The sequence below is a fragment of the Abramis brama genome (genome assembly GCF_963993115.1).
Source record: "Abramis brama genome assembly, chromosome: 12".
NCBI lineage: Eukaryota > Metazoa > Chordata > Actinopteri > Cypriniformes > Leuciscidae > Abramis > Abramis brama.
The window spans coordinates 20322332-20343737 of NC_139974.1; the positions used below are offsets into that span (position 1 = coordinate 20322332).

Consider the following 21406-nt stretch of genomic DNA (forward strand, 5'->3'; position numbering starts at 1 on the left):
CTGAATAAGATGTCCAGGACCTCCAGCAGAAAAATATGCCCACAACATTAAAGATCCAGTGGTATATTAAATTGTACACATGGGGTACTTTTTATCCTTGTGTGCACCAAACCCATCTAGCGTGTTTGCTGCCAAAAAGCTCTTTTTTTAGTTTCATCTGACCACAGAACCCTGTGCCATTTGAAGTTCCAGTCGTGTCTGACCACTGAATATGCTGGAGTTTGTTTTTAGATGAGCGAGGAGCATTTTTCTTGAAACCCTCCCAAACAACATGTGGGGATGTAGGGGTTGATTTTTTTTTAATAGGCTTTCTGACCCCGAGACTCAACTAATCTCTGCAATTCTCCATCTTTGATCCTTGTCTTTGGCCACTCAAACCATCCTCCTCACTGTGCATTAAGATAATATAGACACACGTCCTCTTCCTGGCAGATTTGTAACATTTTTACTTGATTATAACTTCTTAATTATTGCCCTGATGGTCAAAATGGGGATTTTCAATTATTTAGCTATTTTCTTACAGCAAATCAGAACTGTATTATTTGGTTTTACACATTGTGATGGATGTTTAAGGGAATTTGGCCTTTGTGTTTCCTCATATTTAAAATCCTGTGAAACAAGAAGTCATAGCTGGACAATTTCATGTTCCTAGTCCCCTGGTGTGCTAAAAAAGGTAAAAATTAATGGGAATATACTTCAGAGATATTTTATTCATAAAACATTCTAGGGGTATGAATAATTGTGGCCAACGTGTTTTGGAGAAAAACATTTATTTCATAATGTGATTTCCCCCCCAATTTGAATTCTTTTACTTCAATGAAAGGTTAGATTTTTGCCAATTTTTTGAATGAAAGATACATTTTTTTGAATGAAAGATTTATTTTTTACAGCCATTTTTGATCATATTTACCGGGGGTATGAATACTTTCCGTACCCACTGTATGCCCAGAAAACCCATTTTATTCCAAAATCTGTGTTTATCTTGGTCACAACCTTCATTGCTATTATATTATGCCGTTTTCTAATCACAAAATAAACAGCTCCGATGTCAATCTAAAAGATTAACTACCGGACAGCTCGCGGTCATTCGGCAAACAGTCGCATACATTGGATCCATTGTGATATTTTAGCTTTGTGCACAAACTTGCACACCGACAGGCCTTCACCTACACTTGCATATTTTGTGATGCTACGTTAAGTTGTTTCTTCCAGTGGATGCAGTCAACCAGACCATTGAGGATACCATCAACAAGGACACACAGACAGGAGGAGGAACAAAGGGCTTCCCGAAGTACTACCTGACAGCAGAGTACCATACCTAAGAAAGCTGAGAGAGATGGTCGGTTGGGGTGATTCTCAGCTGAATCATCCAGAACTACAGCCGCCCAGGTTCAGAAGAGATGAGGCAGATTGTCCAGTCCATCTTTGATCTCCTGGAAAATTGCTGGCAGAATCCGTTCAGTCCAGAACAAGAAGAGTTTGTCAGTCTGTCAATTGTAACTGTAGCCCCACCTGATGTGGCAAATTAACTACTTGAGGCCAAGAAGATTGGAGAAGAGGTTTACCAAAATTTCAAGACAGAATATCTGAAAACAAGAGTGATACTTTTCTACAACAAGAAAAAAATTAAAAACATTCTCAGAGATCAAGAAGAAGCAACACAGCCAGGAGCAAGCCAAGTAGGTAGTATTGTAGGCCGAAAGAAACCTCTTTGGTCACATGATCTTGGTGGCACAGAGCCGACAACTACACATGAGTGACGTCTTGGCTCATCCTCTGGGACCTCTGCCTTGGGCCGTAGCTAACAAGGATGGGTCTCTACGCAAGACCAACAAGGCAGCTTTGGCCAGAGAGTTGGAGAAGAGCGTGTCCCCAGCTGAGGAAATCCCAGAGCCATCAACAACCGCCATTGATGGAATGAGCCTGTTACAGAAACTGAAGGACCAAGACAATTCCTTGCGCAGTTGGCTGTCTCAGCTCTGGACAAAGAGCTGCACGAAGGGGGGAAGAGCCAACGTATAGATGTTGTCTTTGATGTGTACAAGGACATCTATTACACGGAATGTGAAAATAGAGACACCAGCCACCATAGTCACATGTTTGCCTGGAGCCAGAGCGCCTGACATCAAAGCAAATTTAAAAGTGCTGCTTATGCTAATCGTAAATTTTCTAAAATTATTATTCACGTCAGCACTAATGATGTTTGACTCCGCCAGTCGGAGATCACCAAAATTAACGTTAAAGAGGTGTGTGAACTCGCAAGTACGATGTCAGGTACTGTAATTTGCTCTGGCCCCCTTCCTGTTCGCAGAAGTGATGAGATAGTTAGCAGATTGTCATCACTCAATGGCTGGCTGTCTAAATGGTGTCCGCAAAATAATATAGAGTTCATAGACAATTGGAAAAGTTTTTGGGGCAAGTCTGACTTGTTGAAAAGAGATGGTATTCATCCCTCCTGGGATGGTGCTGCTCTTCTCTCTAGTAATATGGCACATAGTCTTAGAGCTCAAACATGACAATCTGGGGCTCAGGTCAGGAAGCAGACAGACTGGCTAAACCGACCGTCTGCTAGCTGTCTCACGTCACCAAGGTCAGATAAATCCCATCACATAGAGGCTCTTTCACCTAGAAATCATCATATAGAGACTGTGTCTGTTCCCCGAATTAGGAAATACAAAAAACTCCCAAACCCATCTAAGGGTAAATTTTTTATTGATGTTCAACAAATAAAAAAAAACACAGATATAATACAATTGAGCAAATGATAAAGCTCGGTTTGCTGAATATTCGAATATTGATGAATATTCGATCCCTTACTTCAAAAGCACTCATTGTTAATTATATGATTTCAGATAATAACCTAGATGTGCTGTGTTTGACAGAAACCTGGCTAAAACCAAACAATTACATTACTTTAAATGAGTCCACCCCCCAAGATTACTGTTATAAACATGAGCCTCATCTGAAAGGCAAAGGGGGAGGTGTTGCTGTAATTTATAGTAATACTTTCAAAATTACTAAGATGTCTAGTTTCAAATATAATTCTTTTGAAGTGTTGGTGCTTAATGTAACAACATCGAGTGTAAATGATAAATCACGTTTGAATTTGTGCTGGCTACTGTATACAGGCCACCAGGGCACCATACAGACTTTATCAAAGAATTTGCGGACTTTCTATCAGAGTTAGTACTGGCTGCAGATAAAATCCTAATTGTTGGTGATTTTAATATACAGGGTGGGCCATTTATATGGATACACCGTAATAACATGGGAATGTTTGGTGATATTAAAGTCCTGTTTGTGGCACATTAGTATATGTGAGGGGGCAAACTCCTCAAGATGGGTGGTGTGTACTAATATATACTAATGTGCCACAAACAGGACTTTAATATCACCAACCATTCCCATGTTATTACGGTGTATCCATATAAATGGCCCACCCTGTACATGTAGATAACAAAAAAGATGCATTGGGATTGGCATTTAAAGATATTCTTAACTCTATTGGAGTTAGACAACACATGTCAGGACCTACTCATTGTCGTAATCATACTCTAGATCTAATATTATCACACAGAATCAATGTTGATGCCGTTGAAATTCTGCAGCAGAGCGATGACATCTCAGATCATTATCTATAATGATCATTATCATTATCTATTATCGACTCCTTGTTACAAATATGTTAGACCTATCACTTCTGCCACTAAAGATTGCTTTATTAATAATCTTCCTGATCAGTTCCATCATTTCAGCATCCCAGATAGCTTAGAAGAACTTGATATTGTGACAGAAACTTTTAACTCACTTTAATTAATAATATATATATAAAAAAATCTAAATTCAAAACCTTTTGTCAAATTATTTATTTATTTAAAATTAAAATTTTGGTAAAATGCAGCCTTGCTTAGTAAAAATCTACCCTGATCTCAAACATTTGAACCAAAAATAAAAAAAATTAAATGTTCATCAACATAATAACTATTATAGACCTGTTCCTGCAAAGGTAATAATGGTATATGCTGCAACATACTTACACAACGCCAAGAACACAAAGAGAGGGATGAAGGGTCTGGAGAAGATGATGACAGAACAGATGAACAGTGAATATGATGAGGCTGCCGTTTGTTCATTAATTGTGAGGCATAGCAGTTTGCCTGACGGTGGTAGCCAGTGTGTGTTTTGTGTGGTGTGGAGGTGAGGCCCTCTTGGTTAGCCTTGCGTCTGGCGGGCTGACCCGGGTTGCCCAGACTCAGTTTTAACTCTTGCGTCCTACAGAGTTTTAACTGGGTCCTCGTTGGATCTTGCGACTTGCGGACCAACCTGGGCAGCCCTTCTGCCATTCGGGCGTTGCCCTAGCGACTTGCGGGGCCTGTCTTGTATGGCATAGTGTATATTTGTACATAGTTCGTTGATCCAAGTTATGTTAAATACCCGCATTGATTTTTCCTCCAGAAATGCATAACATTCAGCCTAACAAAGATTCATCGTTTATCCAAAAAGCAATTTTGAATTTTTAAAAGTGTCAGGATGTGATTCAGCCTCACTACACCCTGAAAACAATGCATCAACATTCACAAGAGCACTCATGATTGTGAAATGTAAAATTATTTTGTTTACCATAAAAATAACCTAAAATTATGCCTGAAAGTAATCATAATTTGCCTAAATAAATCAAAATATGTCATAAAATTAGCTCTTTGAAATCTGAAAATGCCAGAAATGAAATCAGCATCCTCTAAAACCACTCACATATTGTAGAAATTGACCATACAGTGCAAAATATCTGGCGAAAATGAACGATTAAGCTAATAATGCTAATCATGCAAATTGCTCAACATAATTATGCAAATTAGCATCCGGCAGTTTCTGTATGCTGGGGACCCATACTTCACATTTCTGCAATAAAACTTTGGTGTACTCAACATTTCCGGGTTCACCTAGTTGGCTACTAGACTATTTCATGACATTGGGGTATTACGGTTTGACATGCTAAAACTCCCAAATTTACCAATTTTTAGCAATTTATTTTGGAATTATTGCCTTTATCTCATTATTTCACTAATTTGGAATCTACTTTATTTGTGATGAATGAACCACTTGATGAATTATCAACTGGATGAACCAGATTATTTCCATGGAAGGTACTTTTGCCATTTTTTCCGCTTACAGGGGTCAGTCACTTCAAGCAGTCATAACCACTACTAAGCTGCCAGTTGGCAAGGGTTATCATGTCAAAACATTATCTAGGGATGCATATGATGTAAAAAATCGCAACTAGAATTTGCCCACCCAGATGGTACCAATACGTGAAATTCTGGGTCTTGGCCCAAGGACTAATACTGGTCAGGAAGCAAACACTTCAGCAAGAACACCTCCACTCCAGCCACTCTCTCGCCCAACTTTCACATCTGCAGCTATTTCAGGCGCAGATCGTAGCGTGAGGATGCCACCGCAATCTGTCCCAGATTTTTCTTTTCCTCCTATTTTCAACTCTTTTCCAACTGTAACCCATTCTAGCCAAGAAGCATCAACAAGGATGCCTCCAGCTCAGCCATCCATGTCTACAGCCCCAGCTCACTGGCTATCTCATACCCTCACGTCAGCTGAACTTCTTCCACCTCCTCCTCACGCAGCAGCCCAGGAACCTCCACCAGTATCTTCTCAACTTCTCTAATCCGAGTACTCACCTTTTCAGAATTCTGAATAGCTTTCAGCAGATTAACAGAAGTCATATGTGCCGTCTTTCCCACAAGCGTAAAGAGCTAAATGAATATCTCTCCATCATAGCCGAACTCAGCCTCTCTTTCGGTGGTAGTCACTTTTACCCATACCATAAACTTTTTTCCGCAAAATGTGCCACTCGCATCACTCATTGGAATCAGTGCCCATATTGGGGGGCTCTCGACCTCGAACTTTACAACAAAGTGTTCCTGGGCTGTCAAAGTCTCTCCTGCGCCATTTGCAGATTGACTACTCACACAACTTCGTCTTGTCCCCAAGTAACACCGGATTCCCCAACCCTTCTAGAATCGCCCAAGTCCACATCATGCGTCCCCCGTTCCAGGAGCGAACGCAGCATTCAGCCCATCAGTTTCAACTCAGGGAAACAAGTTTGCCAAAGTGCTGTACATGTCTAAAAATTACTCAAACACTTAACAAACATTACTCAACACAAAACAATGGCTCAATATACAACACTGATCAGTGTCCCGAAGCATACATAAAACTACAAAACAGAGAATTTTGTTAAGTGACAGGGAATAGCTCCTGTATTTAGTGTTGTCTGATCAACATAATTGATGATTAAAAGCAATTTTGACAAATTATCAGTCATAGCAAATCAAATACAAACATAATATTATTAAAAAAAAAACTAATTTGATATATCACCATGAAAGTAAATATCATATTATCCCACTGTTCTTGTGTACTGCTGTCTACTTTTCTATAAGTGTCACCGTACAGAGAGAAGCAGACAGGTAAATGGTTGAAACTGATGTTTATTGAACAGAGGCACGGAGTGGCACAGCAGATGAGACTGGTGAGTAATGGAATCAGAATAGGATGATGAACTTAGCTGGATGATAACAATAATTGATAACAATGATGTCTGTTTGCAGATGGTAGGACAGGATGCGGCAGGCTGATGACAGGAGACAGAAGACAGGAAGTGAATGACGGGAATCGGAGATTCGAGGACGAAGTTCAGGTAAGGGATCTTCAGGTGAGTAGAGGAGTCTGTACGTTCAGGTAAGGACGAGACCAGACAATGAAATGAAGGGGAAGTGTCTTTATATAGTGTGCATTGATGATGAACTGCAGGTGCGGTGAATCAGAATTCCGGGGAGAGTGAATGAGTGGGCGGAGCGTGCTGATCTGGTGACTCCGTGACAGTACTCCCTCCTCCAAGGGCGGCTCCTGACGACTGGGTAGGATGACGACGATGGGGTCTACCTCGGGCCCTGGGAGCCGGTCGATCTGGGTGTTCCGTGTGGTATTGTGTGAGGAGAGTAGGATCGAGGATATCATAACGGCTCACCCAGGAGCGTTCCTCGGGACCGTAGTCCTCCCAGTCGATGAGGTACTCCAGTCTGGGACCTCGTCATCGCGAGTCTAGGATAGCTCGAACCCGGTAGATCGGTTCCTCTTCAGCGATGTTGGGAGGAGGAGGTACTTCTTCGCCACCAGATTCTGTGGGAGGAGAAAACAGAGTTTCAGAGTGAGGTTTTAGGAGTGATACATGGAAGGATGGTGAGATTCTGTTGTGAGGTGGAAGGTTAAGCCTGTAAGTGACCTCGTTGAGCTGCCTCTGTACTGTGAATGGACCTATGTACCGGGGATTCAGCTTACAGCAAGGCAGGTGGAAACGGATGTCCCGCGTCGAGAGCCATACCTTCTGGCCTGGTTGGTAGCGAGGGGTTGATGTCCTACGGGTGTCTGCTTGTCTCTTGTGTCTTGGCACTGCCTGTTGGAGATGCACATGAGCTGAGTCCAATACCCTCTTGGTCGAACCAGTGATTGACAGCTGGAACTTCTGAGGGCTCACCCGACCAGGGAAACAAAGGAGGTTGGTATCCTAGGATATATCCTAGGATTGGAAGGGGGGGAGCCCGGTGGTGGATTGTCGGAGTGAGTTTTGGGCGTACTCAACCCACGGGAGGAACTGGCTCCAGCTTTCCTGGTTTTGGTATCTCCTCAGGTATCTCCCGATTTCCTGAATCTTCCGCTCAGTCTGGCCGTTAGTTTGGGGATGGTAACCGGAGGAAAGGCTTACGATACCCCGAGGAGTTTGAAGAATGCTTGCCAGACTCTAGAGATGAATTGGGTTCCCCGGTCAGATACGATGGAGTGTTGGTAACGGCACAGACTGAGCAGCCCTTGACATACCGGGAGATATCCTGAGGCATAGTTGGCCACCAGTAGTGTTGACGAAGGAGCGAGAGGGTACGTTGGCTACCTGGGTGTCCAGAGCCCTTAGAGGTGTGAGCTGAGTCCAGAAGGGGCAGATGAAAGGTGGGTGGAATATAGAGGAGCCCCTCTGGACCTCCCGGCGGAGCAGGGTTGGAGCGATTAGCTTGGGAGATTTGCTCATCGATGGCCCATCTTATTGGACTGACGATCATGGCTGGAGGGAGGATGGTTTCAGGAGCCGAGTCATCCGGAGCAGGTTGGTGAAGACGCGATAAGGCATCTGCCTTACAGTTCTTCTCCCCAGGTCGATATGAGACGGTGAAATTGAACCTGGTGAAGAATAAAGCCCATCGGGCTTGACAAGGATTGAATCTCTTAGCTTCTCTCAGGTATTCGAGGTTGCTCAGGTGATCAGTGATGACATCGAATTGGTGATGTGCTCCATCCAGCCAGTGTCTCCATTCTTCGAGTTTAATGGCGAATACCTCTCGATTTCCGATGTCATAATTCTGCTCTGCCGGGGAAAGCTTCTTAGAATAGAAGGCACATGGATGGAGTTTGGGAGGATCACCCTGCTGCTGCGAGAGGACCGCTCCGACCCCAGTAGATGAGGCATCCACCTCGATGATGAACGGGAGATCAGGATTAGGGTGGACTAGGATCAGAGCGGTTTGGAAGGCCTGTTTTAGTTGCTGGAAGGCTTCTGAAGCTGCTGGGGTCAAGGACAGAGACTTTGGCCAGCCTTTGAGAGCTGAGGTTAATGGAGAACTGAGAAGACTGTAGTTGTGGATGAATTGTCTGTAAAAGTTAGCAAATCCGAGAAAGCATTGGAGTTCTTTGATTGTAGTGGGTTGAGGCCAGTTTTGGATGGTATTCACCTTCCTCTGGTCCATCTGGATGCCATGTTGGTATATGACGTACCCTAGGAAGTGGACGGAGGTGGTGTGGAACTCACATTTTTCCAGCTTGAGGTAGAGATGGTGATGGCGGAGTTTCTCAAGGACCTGCGTTACGTGGAGGCAATGTTCGGCCAGGTTCCGGGAGTAGATGAGGATGTTGTCAATGTAGACAACAACGAATCGGTTAAGGAATTCTCGAAACACCTCATTCATATAGCTTTGGAAGACTGCTGGTGAGTTGGACAGGCCGTACGGCATAACTCAATATTCATAGTGGCCTGAAGGAGTGACGAAAGCAGTCTTCCACTCATCACCTCGGCATATACGAATGAGGTTTTAAGCACTCCGGAGGTCCAGCTTGGAAAATGGTGTCGGTAGTTGATGCAAGGCCTCAAGCCTCCGTCCTTCTTGGCCACAAAGAAAAAACTGGAAGTGGCAGGGGATGTTGATGGTCAGATGAACTGCTGTTGAAGTGCCTCCTGGATATACTCCTCCATGGCCTTCTGCTCTGGGATGGACAGTACACTTGGGTAGAGTGGCCCCAGGTAGCAGGTCAATAGCACAGTCCCATGGCCGGTGTGGTGGAAGCTGGGTTGCCAACCGCTTACTAAAGACATCCTGGAACGCCCGGTATTCAGGAGGGATCTCCACCTTGTGATCCACCTCCGGACTCTCAAAGGTGGAGGAGTTGATGGAGAGTGTGGTAGTGATAGACACGGCGAGGCTTGGATGATTTCTGGACAGAAGAAAGGCAGGATTGGAAACAGGCATCACTCCATTATAAAACTTCCCCAGTATCCCAGTTGATGTGCGGTTGGTGTTGTGTCATCCATGGGCGTCCCAGGATGAGGTCAGCGGTGGATCCTTCAGCACCCTGAACGTTATTTCCGATGCGGAGCGTCAGTGTGGGAGAAAGGTGTCGGATTCTACCACGCCCCGGTGGCTTTCCTTGGATGGTGTGGATTCTCAGATCCTGAGAGCAGCGTTTCTTGTGGACGTTCAGTTTCTGGAGGAGTTGGATTGAGATGAAGTTCCCCGCGGAACCAGAGTCGATGAGGGCTTGCACTGAGACACAGATACGGGGGGTTTGAACATGCACAGTGGTACGAGACAAAGAGGTTATTTGAGATGGAAGTTGAATAGTACTCACCATGGGGCGTGGTGGTCGAACAGGACAGGTGATGATGACATGACCTTCTCTCCCACAATACAAACACAGTTGATTTTGGATTCTTCGCTGACGCTCCGCATATGTGAGATGATAAGAATCCACTTGCAAAGGTTCAGGTGCTCTGATGGCCATGGGCAGAGGATATGCAGTGGGATTTAGGAGAGAACAGGCTGTGAGACGTTGAGAAACTCTGATGTTTTTTTGGATGAAGTTATCTCTTCCCATTGCATCGTCATACACAACCATGAGCTGGCGGATGTCAGCATTGAGTCCCTGATGGAAATTGGTGAGAAGTGCAGTCTCGTTCCAGCTGCTGGTGGCAGCTAGTGTGCGAAACTGGAGGGTTTGACCAAACACTTCTTTAAAGTGACTGAAGAGGGAGGATGGTGAAGTAGTGACGGGTGCGTTGGACTGCCATAGAAACTGAGCCCACTGTAGTGCACGTCCAGACAGCAGGGAAATGTCAAAGGCCACTCGGGCTCGTTGGTGAACTGGTGAGACTGCATCTCGAGGTATAGGGAGCATTGTAACAGGAACCTGCTGCAATCCTCTACCTCTCCGGTGAATGTCGCTGGTCGGGACATGGGACTGGCAGAGGCAGCGGATGAAGTAGTGGGTTTGGAGTGCAGGAGTGACTGGCGTGCAGCGTGAAGGACATCGGTGGGAACGGTAGGTGGGTTGTCTGACACGGTGGGCAGAAGGGAAAGGCGAACTGCATGAACCAATTCTGCAAACGGATTGGTGGGGTGATCCGCTGCAGTCTCCGTGGGACTCTGCATGTGGTCTGGTCTTCTGTCATGGTACAGAGAGAAGCAGACAGGTAAATGGTTGAAATAGGCCGTGAGACAGAGGGTTGATCGGTACCATTTTGAGGGATTAAACCGCATGGTGATTTTTGTGTAGGTATATGACCCTGTATTTGAAAAATGTGTGATAGCATTAGATTCAAGGTAGTTTTTGGTTACGGAGGACGATTTTCAAACATATGTCAAGATTCAACCAAGATTCATAAGTCTGAGGACATACTAAATGAGTATCAGAGCCTGAGGAAGCATGGTGTATGATACACTTGTCTTCTGGCATTCCCTTCTCCTTTTCCATGTTGAAGTGGATAGCACCACCACTAAGCCTGAAACAGCATAAAACATTTGATTATTATCACCTCCAGAAAAGTACTTGCACAAAATTCTCAAGTAGAATTCCGTGAAAAAGTCCAAATCAGAAAAAGCATGGGATCAAAACACAAAACAAAACAGCCCTATCACCATAAACTGTTGTTCAATAGAACGATTTTTTTTAAACGATTTTCAACTCAAAGTTTCTCAGCGCCCCAAAGGCCTAGAAAGGTGGTTGACACATCATTTTAAAGCCCCAACACTGCATCTTCCAATGCAACAAACACAAGTCTCTATCACATCTGGTTCCAGAAAAATACAACCATTCACCTCCGCCAATCGATCTGGTAGAGCTCTTTTTTTTAAGAATACACAGCAAATTATAATGATGGACAGGTGATTACCTACTCAATTTCTGAAAAGCCACTGAATTTTGGTTCTGTTATTGATGGTCTTCAAGATCCTACACTCTGCAAAAGAAGAGAACAACCGTTTGGATTATAGAAGCATTTTTCTCTCTTGTAGTCACTGAACACCTTACCTTGAGATAGGATGATATAAGTGTTGATTTCTCATGAAAGCTACAATGGATCGGATGCTATCACACATTTTCCAACACTAGAGATGTGTACCTTCATGAAAATCAAAAAGAAATTTAATCCCTCAAAATGGTACCGGTAGCCCAAATTTGGGGTCCCGTCTCATGGCCTAAAACTGATGTTTATTGAACAAAGGCACGGAGTGGCACAGCAGATGAGACTGGTGAGTATGCAATGGAGAATCAGAACAGGATGATTAACTTAGCTTGATGAAAACAATGATATCTGTTTGCGGATGGCGGGACAGGATACGGGAGGCTGATGACAGGAGACAGAAGACAGGAAGCGGATGACGGGAATCGGAGATTCGAGGACGAACTCGTCATTTATGAGAAAATGCCTCCCTGCCAATAATGAGTTTTTACGGCTTTCCGTGTAATCACTGTTATAAGGTAGGGGGCGCTATTACGCATCTCCTGAACGAGTACGGTATCTTCAGATCAAAACGATCTCATATGTAAGCAGATGCATATTAAAAATAATGCAATAATCAACCATAAACAGTATATAAATAAAAATGTCCTAATGTTACTGAAATAAATGCTGAAGGAAGTGCTATAGGGACTGTGCAAGCTTTGGGGGTGTTTTGATCATCGTTCTGAATCCCATCCAGATGTAGTCTTTGACAAAAATGCTATTTTCTCAGCTTTTTGCTCAAAATGTTGCTTTTTTTATGAAACTTACCCACATTCAAGTGTTGATAAAAAAAATAAAAAAAATGCGTGAAGATAGAATAAAACAGAATAAAACTTTTTTTTTTTGTTTAAAAGCAGAGGGTCTGTTCTTTCTTTTGATATATTGCATGTTCAGATATTCATACAAACAGATATTTTATTATTTCATAATATGAAATTTGTTGTGCAAATGGCCAAAAAGATGTTTTAAGCATATTGTGTAGCTGTGCTTGGAGTCAATTGTTTTATTTGTGATGACGCAATGAAACATGCCAAATTGTGAGGACATACTTTTTGGCCAGGCTGTCATATAAAGAAATTATGAACACATGCAAAAACAAGAGAGAACAAATTAATAATAACTGATTATGTTGTAGTCAATGTATGCTTTTTCTTGAAAGCTTTTTGTTTTTCTATGCATGTTTTTGCATAGTAAAAAAAACCCTGTAGTTTTGTCTTTTTGCCAAAATAATTTTGTCAGATAAATATCTTAAAATCAGTGTTGTTCTTCCCTCATATTTAAAATATTTAAAATATATATAAAATATTTTCCTCATATTTTGATGGTTTAATCGAACTTGTAGGGTCATTAAAAACAAATATCTCCTCCAGACATCACTTTTGGCCACTACTGTACTTCTCCAACTTCAGTGAGTCAGTTGCATACAATGATCTAAAAAGCAGGAAATAGAAAGACGACTGTGATTTTGCTGCATTTGTCACTTTTTTGTTCAGAAGAAGAGCATGGAATCTCTTATCCTGCACCAAATGGAGTGTGAGGTCGACCTGAACAGGAAAGTGCTGATGCAATCAAACCACGGTAATAATGTGTAAAATGCAAACTGCTTCAGATGACTTGAGTGGTGGTATTCTGAATCTAAAGCAATGGTGTGTACAACTTGCCACAGTGGTACAATTTACAGTGTGACTCCTAGTGAAAAAAGTTAATCACTGGAGTCCTGTTGAACTGTAACACTGTTTTTGAACATTTTCAATTGAAGACATACAGATTTAATTAAGTAACCACTCAATGGGATAATAGGTATCTCTAAGAAATTATCACATATAGATTCCTTTGAGAAACTCATTCCATATAGAATATCATCCAGGTTCAAACAATCACCTTTCTTTTTATGTTTTATAACCACAGAACAAAATTATTGTACAAATGTTGCAGTTTTATGCCTTAATGTTATGTTCTTAGTTATGTTTAATGGTTATTAAATGATTGGACGGATACATTTTTTACAGTATGAAAAATGCTCAATAGTGCGCTCTATAGTTGTCTGTTTTTTTGGGCAGGTATAGCTTCAAAGCAACCAATCTAAATTAACTTTAATGACTAAAAGAAGAAGGTAGTTTGATGCATTGTTGAGGTCTCTTTGAAACTCTAGAGATGACAAATGCGAGATTGCCATGGTCTTATTCACAGCAGTAACGTGCTGCATTTAATCTCATTGTTATCTAATGAGATTAAAACAATTGAGAAACAACTGAGATTATAAAGAAATTTCAGTTGTTGTTTTTATTTCAGAACGGGACCCCTTTAATGTCACAAGATAATTCTAATTCTGGATGTTATAATAGTCCGTTCTCAAAACGTTTTACACCTAGTTATAGCCAATGCACAAAATAATTTGGGTTTCATTGGTGAGTCATAGGAAATTGGGGTGGAAAGCAATACGGGACAGTGCACTAAACAGGGCTACCAACACATCTCACCTCTGACAAAACTGCTGTCACTTATCATGAGTCGAGTTATGCTGACTATAAAAAAGGACAAAACAGTTAAAGCTCTTAAATAAATCTCAAAGACAAAGGGCACAACATTTTAGTGACAATTGCATATTACAGTGTGATATTTTTTGTTACTGAATCACTTACAATGAATAATATAATTGCAGATAACTCCACAGTTTGAAAGTTGAAGAAAAAGGTGTAAAAAAATAATGTATCTGTTGAAGGGACAAAATCCTGAGCTGAAGATTGTGTGTGTGTGTGTGCAGGATAAAGGCTGTTAACACTCACACTCTTTAGACATCCCTACAGCGAAGCACTTCTGCAGCCGGCAGTATTGACAGCGATTCCGAGTCACCTTGTTGATAATACAGTTCTTCTCCCTGTGACATGTGTACACCATGTTCTTCTGGATACTTCTACGAAAAAAACCCTGTTGAGAGAGAGAGAGACTTGATTTTGTGGTCTAAAACTTGGTATGGGTCTACCCTGCTGAAAAGATGGTTGACAAACTATCTCCAATGAACTGAACGTGATAATTACCTCAAGCTAAGTTGTTATAGAGAATTTGCAAATAAATAAAATGGCTCTGCATCTAAATTTTGGCCAACTCTTGGTCTGGGCCTGGTATGTCTTGGTCTGGGTCTTAGGGGGTCTGGTATTGTTCTGGGGTTAGACTAAGTACACACAACAGAGTCTAATCCAGTGGTCAGGAACTTATGGATCAGGAGTCATAAGTGGCACTTGTCAAAAATCATGTGACTCGCCATTTGTCTCACCCTGCACCAGATAACTAGATATCAGTCTCCTGCAGAAAACACTCAATTACAATTCCATTCTGGAGAATATCGCTCGCAGATCTTGCTAAAGGGGTCTCTTGCTTTACTCACTGCAACACAAATATCTCCATGCATTCTTCAGTTGCTAAGCAAATATATGATTTATGGTGATGCCAACTCAAAGCATTCCCATGCACGGCTCTATCTTGAATCATCTCATTGATGGATAATATGATTGGTTGTTTCTAGTAATGTTCAGCTAGCGTATTGAGGCTGAGGCCGAGGCTGAGGCCAAGGCTGTTGTGAATATACTGCTGTGCTGTCAGTTAGTTGCTGAGGTGAAACAGCCTGTGTGTGTTACAGTGCCTTTAAAAAAAAAAAAAATGTACAGACAGTAAGACTTAGTTCTTTTTAAAGAATACACCCTGAACTTACAGTAAAGGTATTTTGTCTTGTTATATTAGCATGTTTTTTTTTTTCACTTTTAAACAGTAATCTTACTAAATATATTATAAGCAATGTTTGCTGTGGCAAGTGTCACTATTATTATTGCTCAGACAATTTAACCCCAATATTAAGTATTCATCTTTTGTTCCACTTGTGCTACATGCATGAATAATCCTTCAAACCATGTGGATTGTTCAGGAGGTGGTACTACTTTTTAAAGCCATCAGACTTACTATTATTTTCCCTTTTGCGAAAAACATCCTATAGATTTCCATTGATGAGGGGCCAGAATATTATTGAGATTTAGGGTAGACTCAGGCTTGGATTTGGCTTGAGTCCGTAAACAAGTAACCACTGTAGAAACTACCCACGATACTGTCAGGGTATTGCAGGTTGAAGACGAGGAGACAGGATTTCAATACATCTGGTTTATTCACAAACTCAGATTACAGGAATACTCAGGAACTTCAGAAACTCAGGAATACAATAACATTCAACACTAACCTTGACACTTCAACAACCGACAAAGACTGAAGGAACACACAGGACTTAAATACACAAGGAAACAGATCAGGGAAATATGACACAGCCGGGGCAAAACAAACGAGATAACTAAATGAGGTGATTAACAGGGCACAGGTGAGACAGATGAATTAATGAACTGAATACAAATCACAAAAACAGTCCAAACACAAACAGAAACGTGACAGATACCTTGGCAACCATGTCAATTATCTCAATATTGATAGGTGTGTATCGTAATAAAATTTTACTATGCAAATTAGGAGTATATGACCCTCAAGGCTACAGGGATCCCCCTGCTGTAGAGAAAGATCTCAGATGACTGCTGCGTTTCCATCGAAATTACCTGGAATAATTTGTCCCAGGAACTTTCCCCCCCAGACCTGTTGCTTTCTGTTTCCACCACAGTCTAAAGTACTGTGAAGATTAGGCAAGTTAGTGCAGTGATATAGGACTGCACGCACAGCAACGGATTTTTAAAAATGGTAGTTGAAATTAAATGCTGTGTGGAGTCAACCAATCAAAATGCGGAATGAACTCAACCAATCAGCATGTTCAGTGCTCAAGTCCCACCCCCGGAAGTTCCTGAACTTTGAAAAAATACTACCTCGCAAGCAGGGACTTTCTGAGGGGGAAATTTTTACCCGGAACTTCATTTAGACCCTGCTTCCTGCTGTTGAAACACACAGAGTACCACCTCAAAGTTCCTGTGGAAAGTCCCTGCGGTGGAAATGCGGCTTATGTTGAACTGTGTGTTCTGACTCTTTGAAATCTGGCTGCTCACCTTGCTGAGGTTCCATCTGTAGATTTTTCTGTTCTCAGGTGACTTACAACAGGTGGCAGGTAAATGACACAGATTAATGGACAAGATGTCCATTATGTGTGTGTGAGGATCTTTGATGATTGTCCAGCACTCTGTAGTGATATGGAGATAAGTGCTGGTTCACTTCACCTGGTTTATCCATCCTTAACAAAAGCATCTAACTAAAAAGCTATACCTGAAGCTCTCTCTCGCTCTCAATGTAAACTGTGTCTTAACTAGGATCATTATCTTCCATCTTGTTATCCTAATGGGGGACAGATAGTGTGTCTTAGTGTCTCATTTACAGATTAAAAAATGAAAGTGCCGCATCAATTATTTACCTTCCACCTCACCCCACCCCACCCCACTTCTCTTCTCTGTTCCATCTCACTCGCTCGGGCATTGTGTGTTGTCTGAGCATTCAGTACGGGCCTAGGACAGGATCACCTTTCATTCCTAATCACACAGACATCTTATCATGGTTAACGAAAATGGAGAGGACACAGTAGACCAGAAGAGAGAGAGAGAGAGAGAGAGAGAGAGGGGAGAGGGGAGAGGGGAGAGGGGAGAGGGGAGAGGGGAGAGGGGAGGGGGGAGGGAGGGGGGGTGTTTTCTTATATCAATAAATCTATTCCATAATTATTTTAAACAATTTAAATATCTCAATAATACTATTTCTCTACTTTAAAAAATCTCCAACTTTACCCAAAATGTTTCCCAGAATTCCGACAGACTATATATTATAAAATTATAATACATTATTAACCATTTTAAAATATGAAAACTCAATTTTAATTTGAGCAACAACCAAACCCTAATAATATTTAATGTGATCTCACGAGAATACGTGTATATTTTTACGTAAGGTGTGGTTCTTCCAAAGGTACATTTACATATTGAAACATACAATATTGACGTATTCACAGCACTAAAACGTCAATTATTTATGTATGAACAACTTTACAGACATATGAATGCATGAAAATTCCTATGAATATTAAAATCGTGGCATTATTGTTTTGATTCTATTGTATTCAACTGTCACATCAATTACTAAGTTTACAGTTAATGCCGTGTTTTGGCTGATGTGCATTAGGGATCCGGTTCCAAGTAAATACAGGGCCAATGTCACCAATAATGATGTCGGTACCGATTACGTTTAAAAGCATGCACTTGAACTTACATGGACTTTCCTTTAGGGCAGTGGTTCTCAACCTTTTTTGGGCCAGCGCCCCCTATCCAATATCCAAATCCCTGAACGCCCCCCACCCCCAAAATAATGAGCGACCTGGAACGAGTGAGAGTTAACAGATGAAATAAGTGCAAAATTGTCTTTTATTAATACAATTGAACTGTACTCCACAGTGATTAATCCAAAAAACAAGTTATAAACTGCATTGGCATTTACCAGTGTTTCTCACAGGATTTTTGGTAAATCTGTGGTGGGTGGACCTTGGGCCTTCTAGGGGGGTTGGGGGGCATGCCCCCCCAAAGAAAATTTTGTGCATTTTAATGTTAAATTCATCAATCTGGTGCACTTTGAGAGTTCAAAATTAAAAGTGCCAACCCATATTCAGTGTGCAAATTAAACAAAGAAAAATTCAAACCTCTTTTAGTTGTGTCTGTCTACATTACACTACTACATAATAATAGTTATAATATTAATCACATGACAGTAATAGCCATATGTTGTAAAACAAATGCACTGAAAAATAAAGGACGGTCATTAAAGCGGTAATGTTTGCACTTAGGTTTTATTACGCATTTAGGAGAGTATTGCAAGAAGCAGCTTACATTAACCTTACTTTCGAAAAATAAATAAATACAATCATGATTTTTCATGAAAAATTATGTTAGAATTGTAGGCCTAAAATACCTTGGTATCAGCTTGTTTTCATCAATGGTATAATTAATACAATTACAATTAATTTGGTTTGTTGTGATTAATTTGTGTTCATAATCGGTAAAAAATCTTCTAACAAGATTAAACACATATGAACAATTAAATTATTATTATATTATTAATTATTTTTATATCTTGAAACTACCCAAGCAGCGTTTCGTGCTCAGATGTGACAGCGGAATGAATACATTACCAAAATGTGATTGCAGAATATATTTAAATTATCCATCAAATTGTCATTTTCTCCTTACTGTCTTGCGAGTTAACAATAATGCCTGACCAGTAAATTACTTGGTGAACAAAGAAAACATTATGGCATTAGGGATTTGAATTAGTTAATGCCTAAAAATGTAAAACCTTATAAATAGAATAAAGTTTAATTAATTTTAAAATTCGTCGCCAGAGTGAATGGGAACATGATTTATTGAAAATATTTGAAAAAAATATAAGTGTTTCTTACGTCAATACTTTTTAATGGCTTGTCAACTTTCCATTCCTCCGCTGCCTGATTCTGCACCACCGGATTGTTGTCAGCGCCAAACACATTTCTGAGCGTGTGAATGCTGATTCTTGTCAGCGCTGGATTCTAGTCAGTGCTTGAGCGCTGGTCTATGACTGGAAAAATAATAGAGTCGTTGCAAAAGTAACGATAGGATACATGTCGCATTTAACTGGAAGATTTTAGAATGTTAGGCACTCTAAACTTTTGAATAAGAAATAATATCAAGTCGTCAAAAAAAATACAACTCGTCAAAACTCCGCGAATCACAAGCGCGCGGTGAGAACACTCACAGCACATACCCGAACTTGACTGCACATCATATTTTTGACATTATTGATACTGCTTTCAATCGTAATGCAATAGAAATGAATACAAAAAAACCTGCGTAGTGCCTACCAACAACACTGACGGTCGACTTGCGGTCAGGACTAGAGCGGGTGCGGACGGATGTTTTTTTTTTTTTAGCGCTGCTGAGGTATTCTTTCACGCGCACCATAGATGCGCGTGCACACACAATATGATGGATATCACACTCTGCGCATATGTTTTACAAAATAATTTAACAAAAACATAGTCCTAACACTTTTTAAATAGCCCACTTAAAGTGTTTATTACAGCTAAATTACTAAATGCTTAAAATGAATAAAAGTAAATGAACAAAAATTTGCGTTACATATTTAAACTCGTGAACGCCCCCCATTAACGCCTGAACGCCCCCCTTTCAAAAATCTTGCTTCCAACGCCCCCCGTTGTTCTCTGAACGCCCCCTGGGGGGCGGTACCACCCCCGTTGAGAACCACTACTTTAGGGGAAAGCAGTGTGTCATTATATATGAGGTGAATGCATCACTAATATGCTAAATCTGAATACATTTTAATGACCACTAAAAGATTTTGTGATTTGCTCTGTCGACATGCCTGTAATTAGTTGTGTGTTACTGTAGTAAAACCATTGTTAATTTTTTTTTAAAAAGGCTGCCAGTGACAGGCTGTTGTACCTCAAAAGGGTAATTGGGGGGACCCAATTGATGGGATACGTGCGCTTATCTGCCCCACCTGGCGAACCCTGCATGCAGCTCCTCCAGCATCCTTGGCAGTCAGAGGTGTCTGACGCTAGGCCTAGCACTCGTGTGTGTAATAAACCCTTGTATGTTGCAAAAGAATACAGTCTTGATTCTGTTCTTTGAACCTTTACTGAATCTATTGGTGATATTTGTTAACAAATATTCAGTAGCCGCACCATACACACATTTCACTTCTATAAACTGTCCCCTCCATACACGTCATCAGTTACGTTATACACTCAGACATAACTAATCATCATTCTATTACATCTCCCCCTTTTACAAATCTATTGTTTGCCTTATAACAAATGCTTCATTGTTACTTCAAGCATACACGTAACATTTCCTTCCATAGGTAGAACATACAGAGTCTCAAATGAACCAGTATTAACTTGGATTTACTGTGAATTGCATTTAACATCTCTTAACATTTCTCAAAGTAACCATACTATGCGTTTCTGTCTCTTCCTTTTTTCTGTCTATCTTTCTTTCCTCATTTATAGGTCCAGGACTTGTGGTGGTCTGCTAATCCTGCCAGACCTGGTTCGTATCAGTCTGTCAGGAGACTTTGGATTTGTTCCATATTGTTCTGGGACATCTGGTGTTTTGACAGCACTCAGTGTTGTTGGTAGTGTGGTCTCATGCTGTGGGGTGTTTACAGATGTTGTTATTGGTGCTTTCCCCACTGGCACTTCCTGTAGGTGGCGTCTGTTTCGGCGTAACATACCCCCTTGCTCTGTCTCCAACAGATAAGATCGTGGTGTGACACTCCCCTTCATCACAGTTGCCTTTGTCAGCCAGGATTTTTGAGTGTCCACTTTGGTGAGGACCTGATTCCCTGGATATAGGAGAGGTAGGGATTTCACACCATGATGCTGGTTGTAGTAGTAAGCTTGTTCCTTTTTCTTGGCTGCATACTTTCTCTCGATGACTTTTGTGTTTGGCCATTTAGGTAACAGATTACTGTCAAGGGTGGGTAAGGTTGTCCGAATTTTCCGACCCATCAAGAGTTCTGCTGGACTGGCACCTGTACTACTGCATGGAGTGGATCTGTAACACATAAGCGCCAGAAGGGGGTCTTTTTGCTTTAGGATTCTTTTGGCTATTTGTACAGCTCTTTCAGCATGCCCATTCCCTTGTGGGTGATGTGGGCTGGAGGTTATGTGTTTGAAATCTAGCTCACAAGCCAGTTCTTTGAACTCTGCACTGGTGAATTGTGGCCCATTGTCGCTGACCACCTCCTCAGCTATACCATAGCGGGCAAAGCTGGCTTTCAGTT

General features: G+C 41.3%; 1 protein-coding gene across 1 annotated transcript in view; it reads right to left on the reverse strand.

The window, feature by feature from the left end:
* Nucleotides 1-21406, reverse strand: part of LOC311094227 (retinoic acid receptor beta-like) — a 263942-nt gene that overhangs the window by 83420 nt on the left and 159116 nt on the right. Inside the window, exon 3 of the mRNA XM_084132015.1 lies at nucleotides 14401-14542. Coding sequence (XP_083988141.1) covers nucleotides 14401-14542 — 142 coding nt within the window. The remainder of the gene's footprint in view (nucleotides 1-14400; nucleotides 14543-21406) is intronic.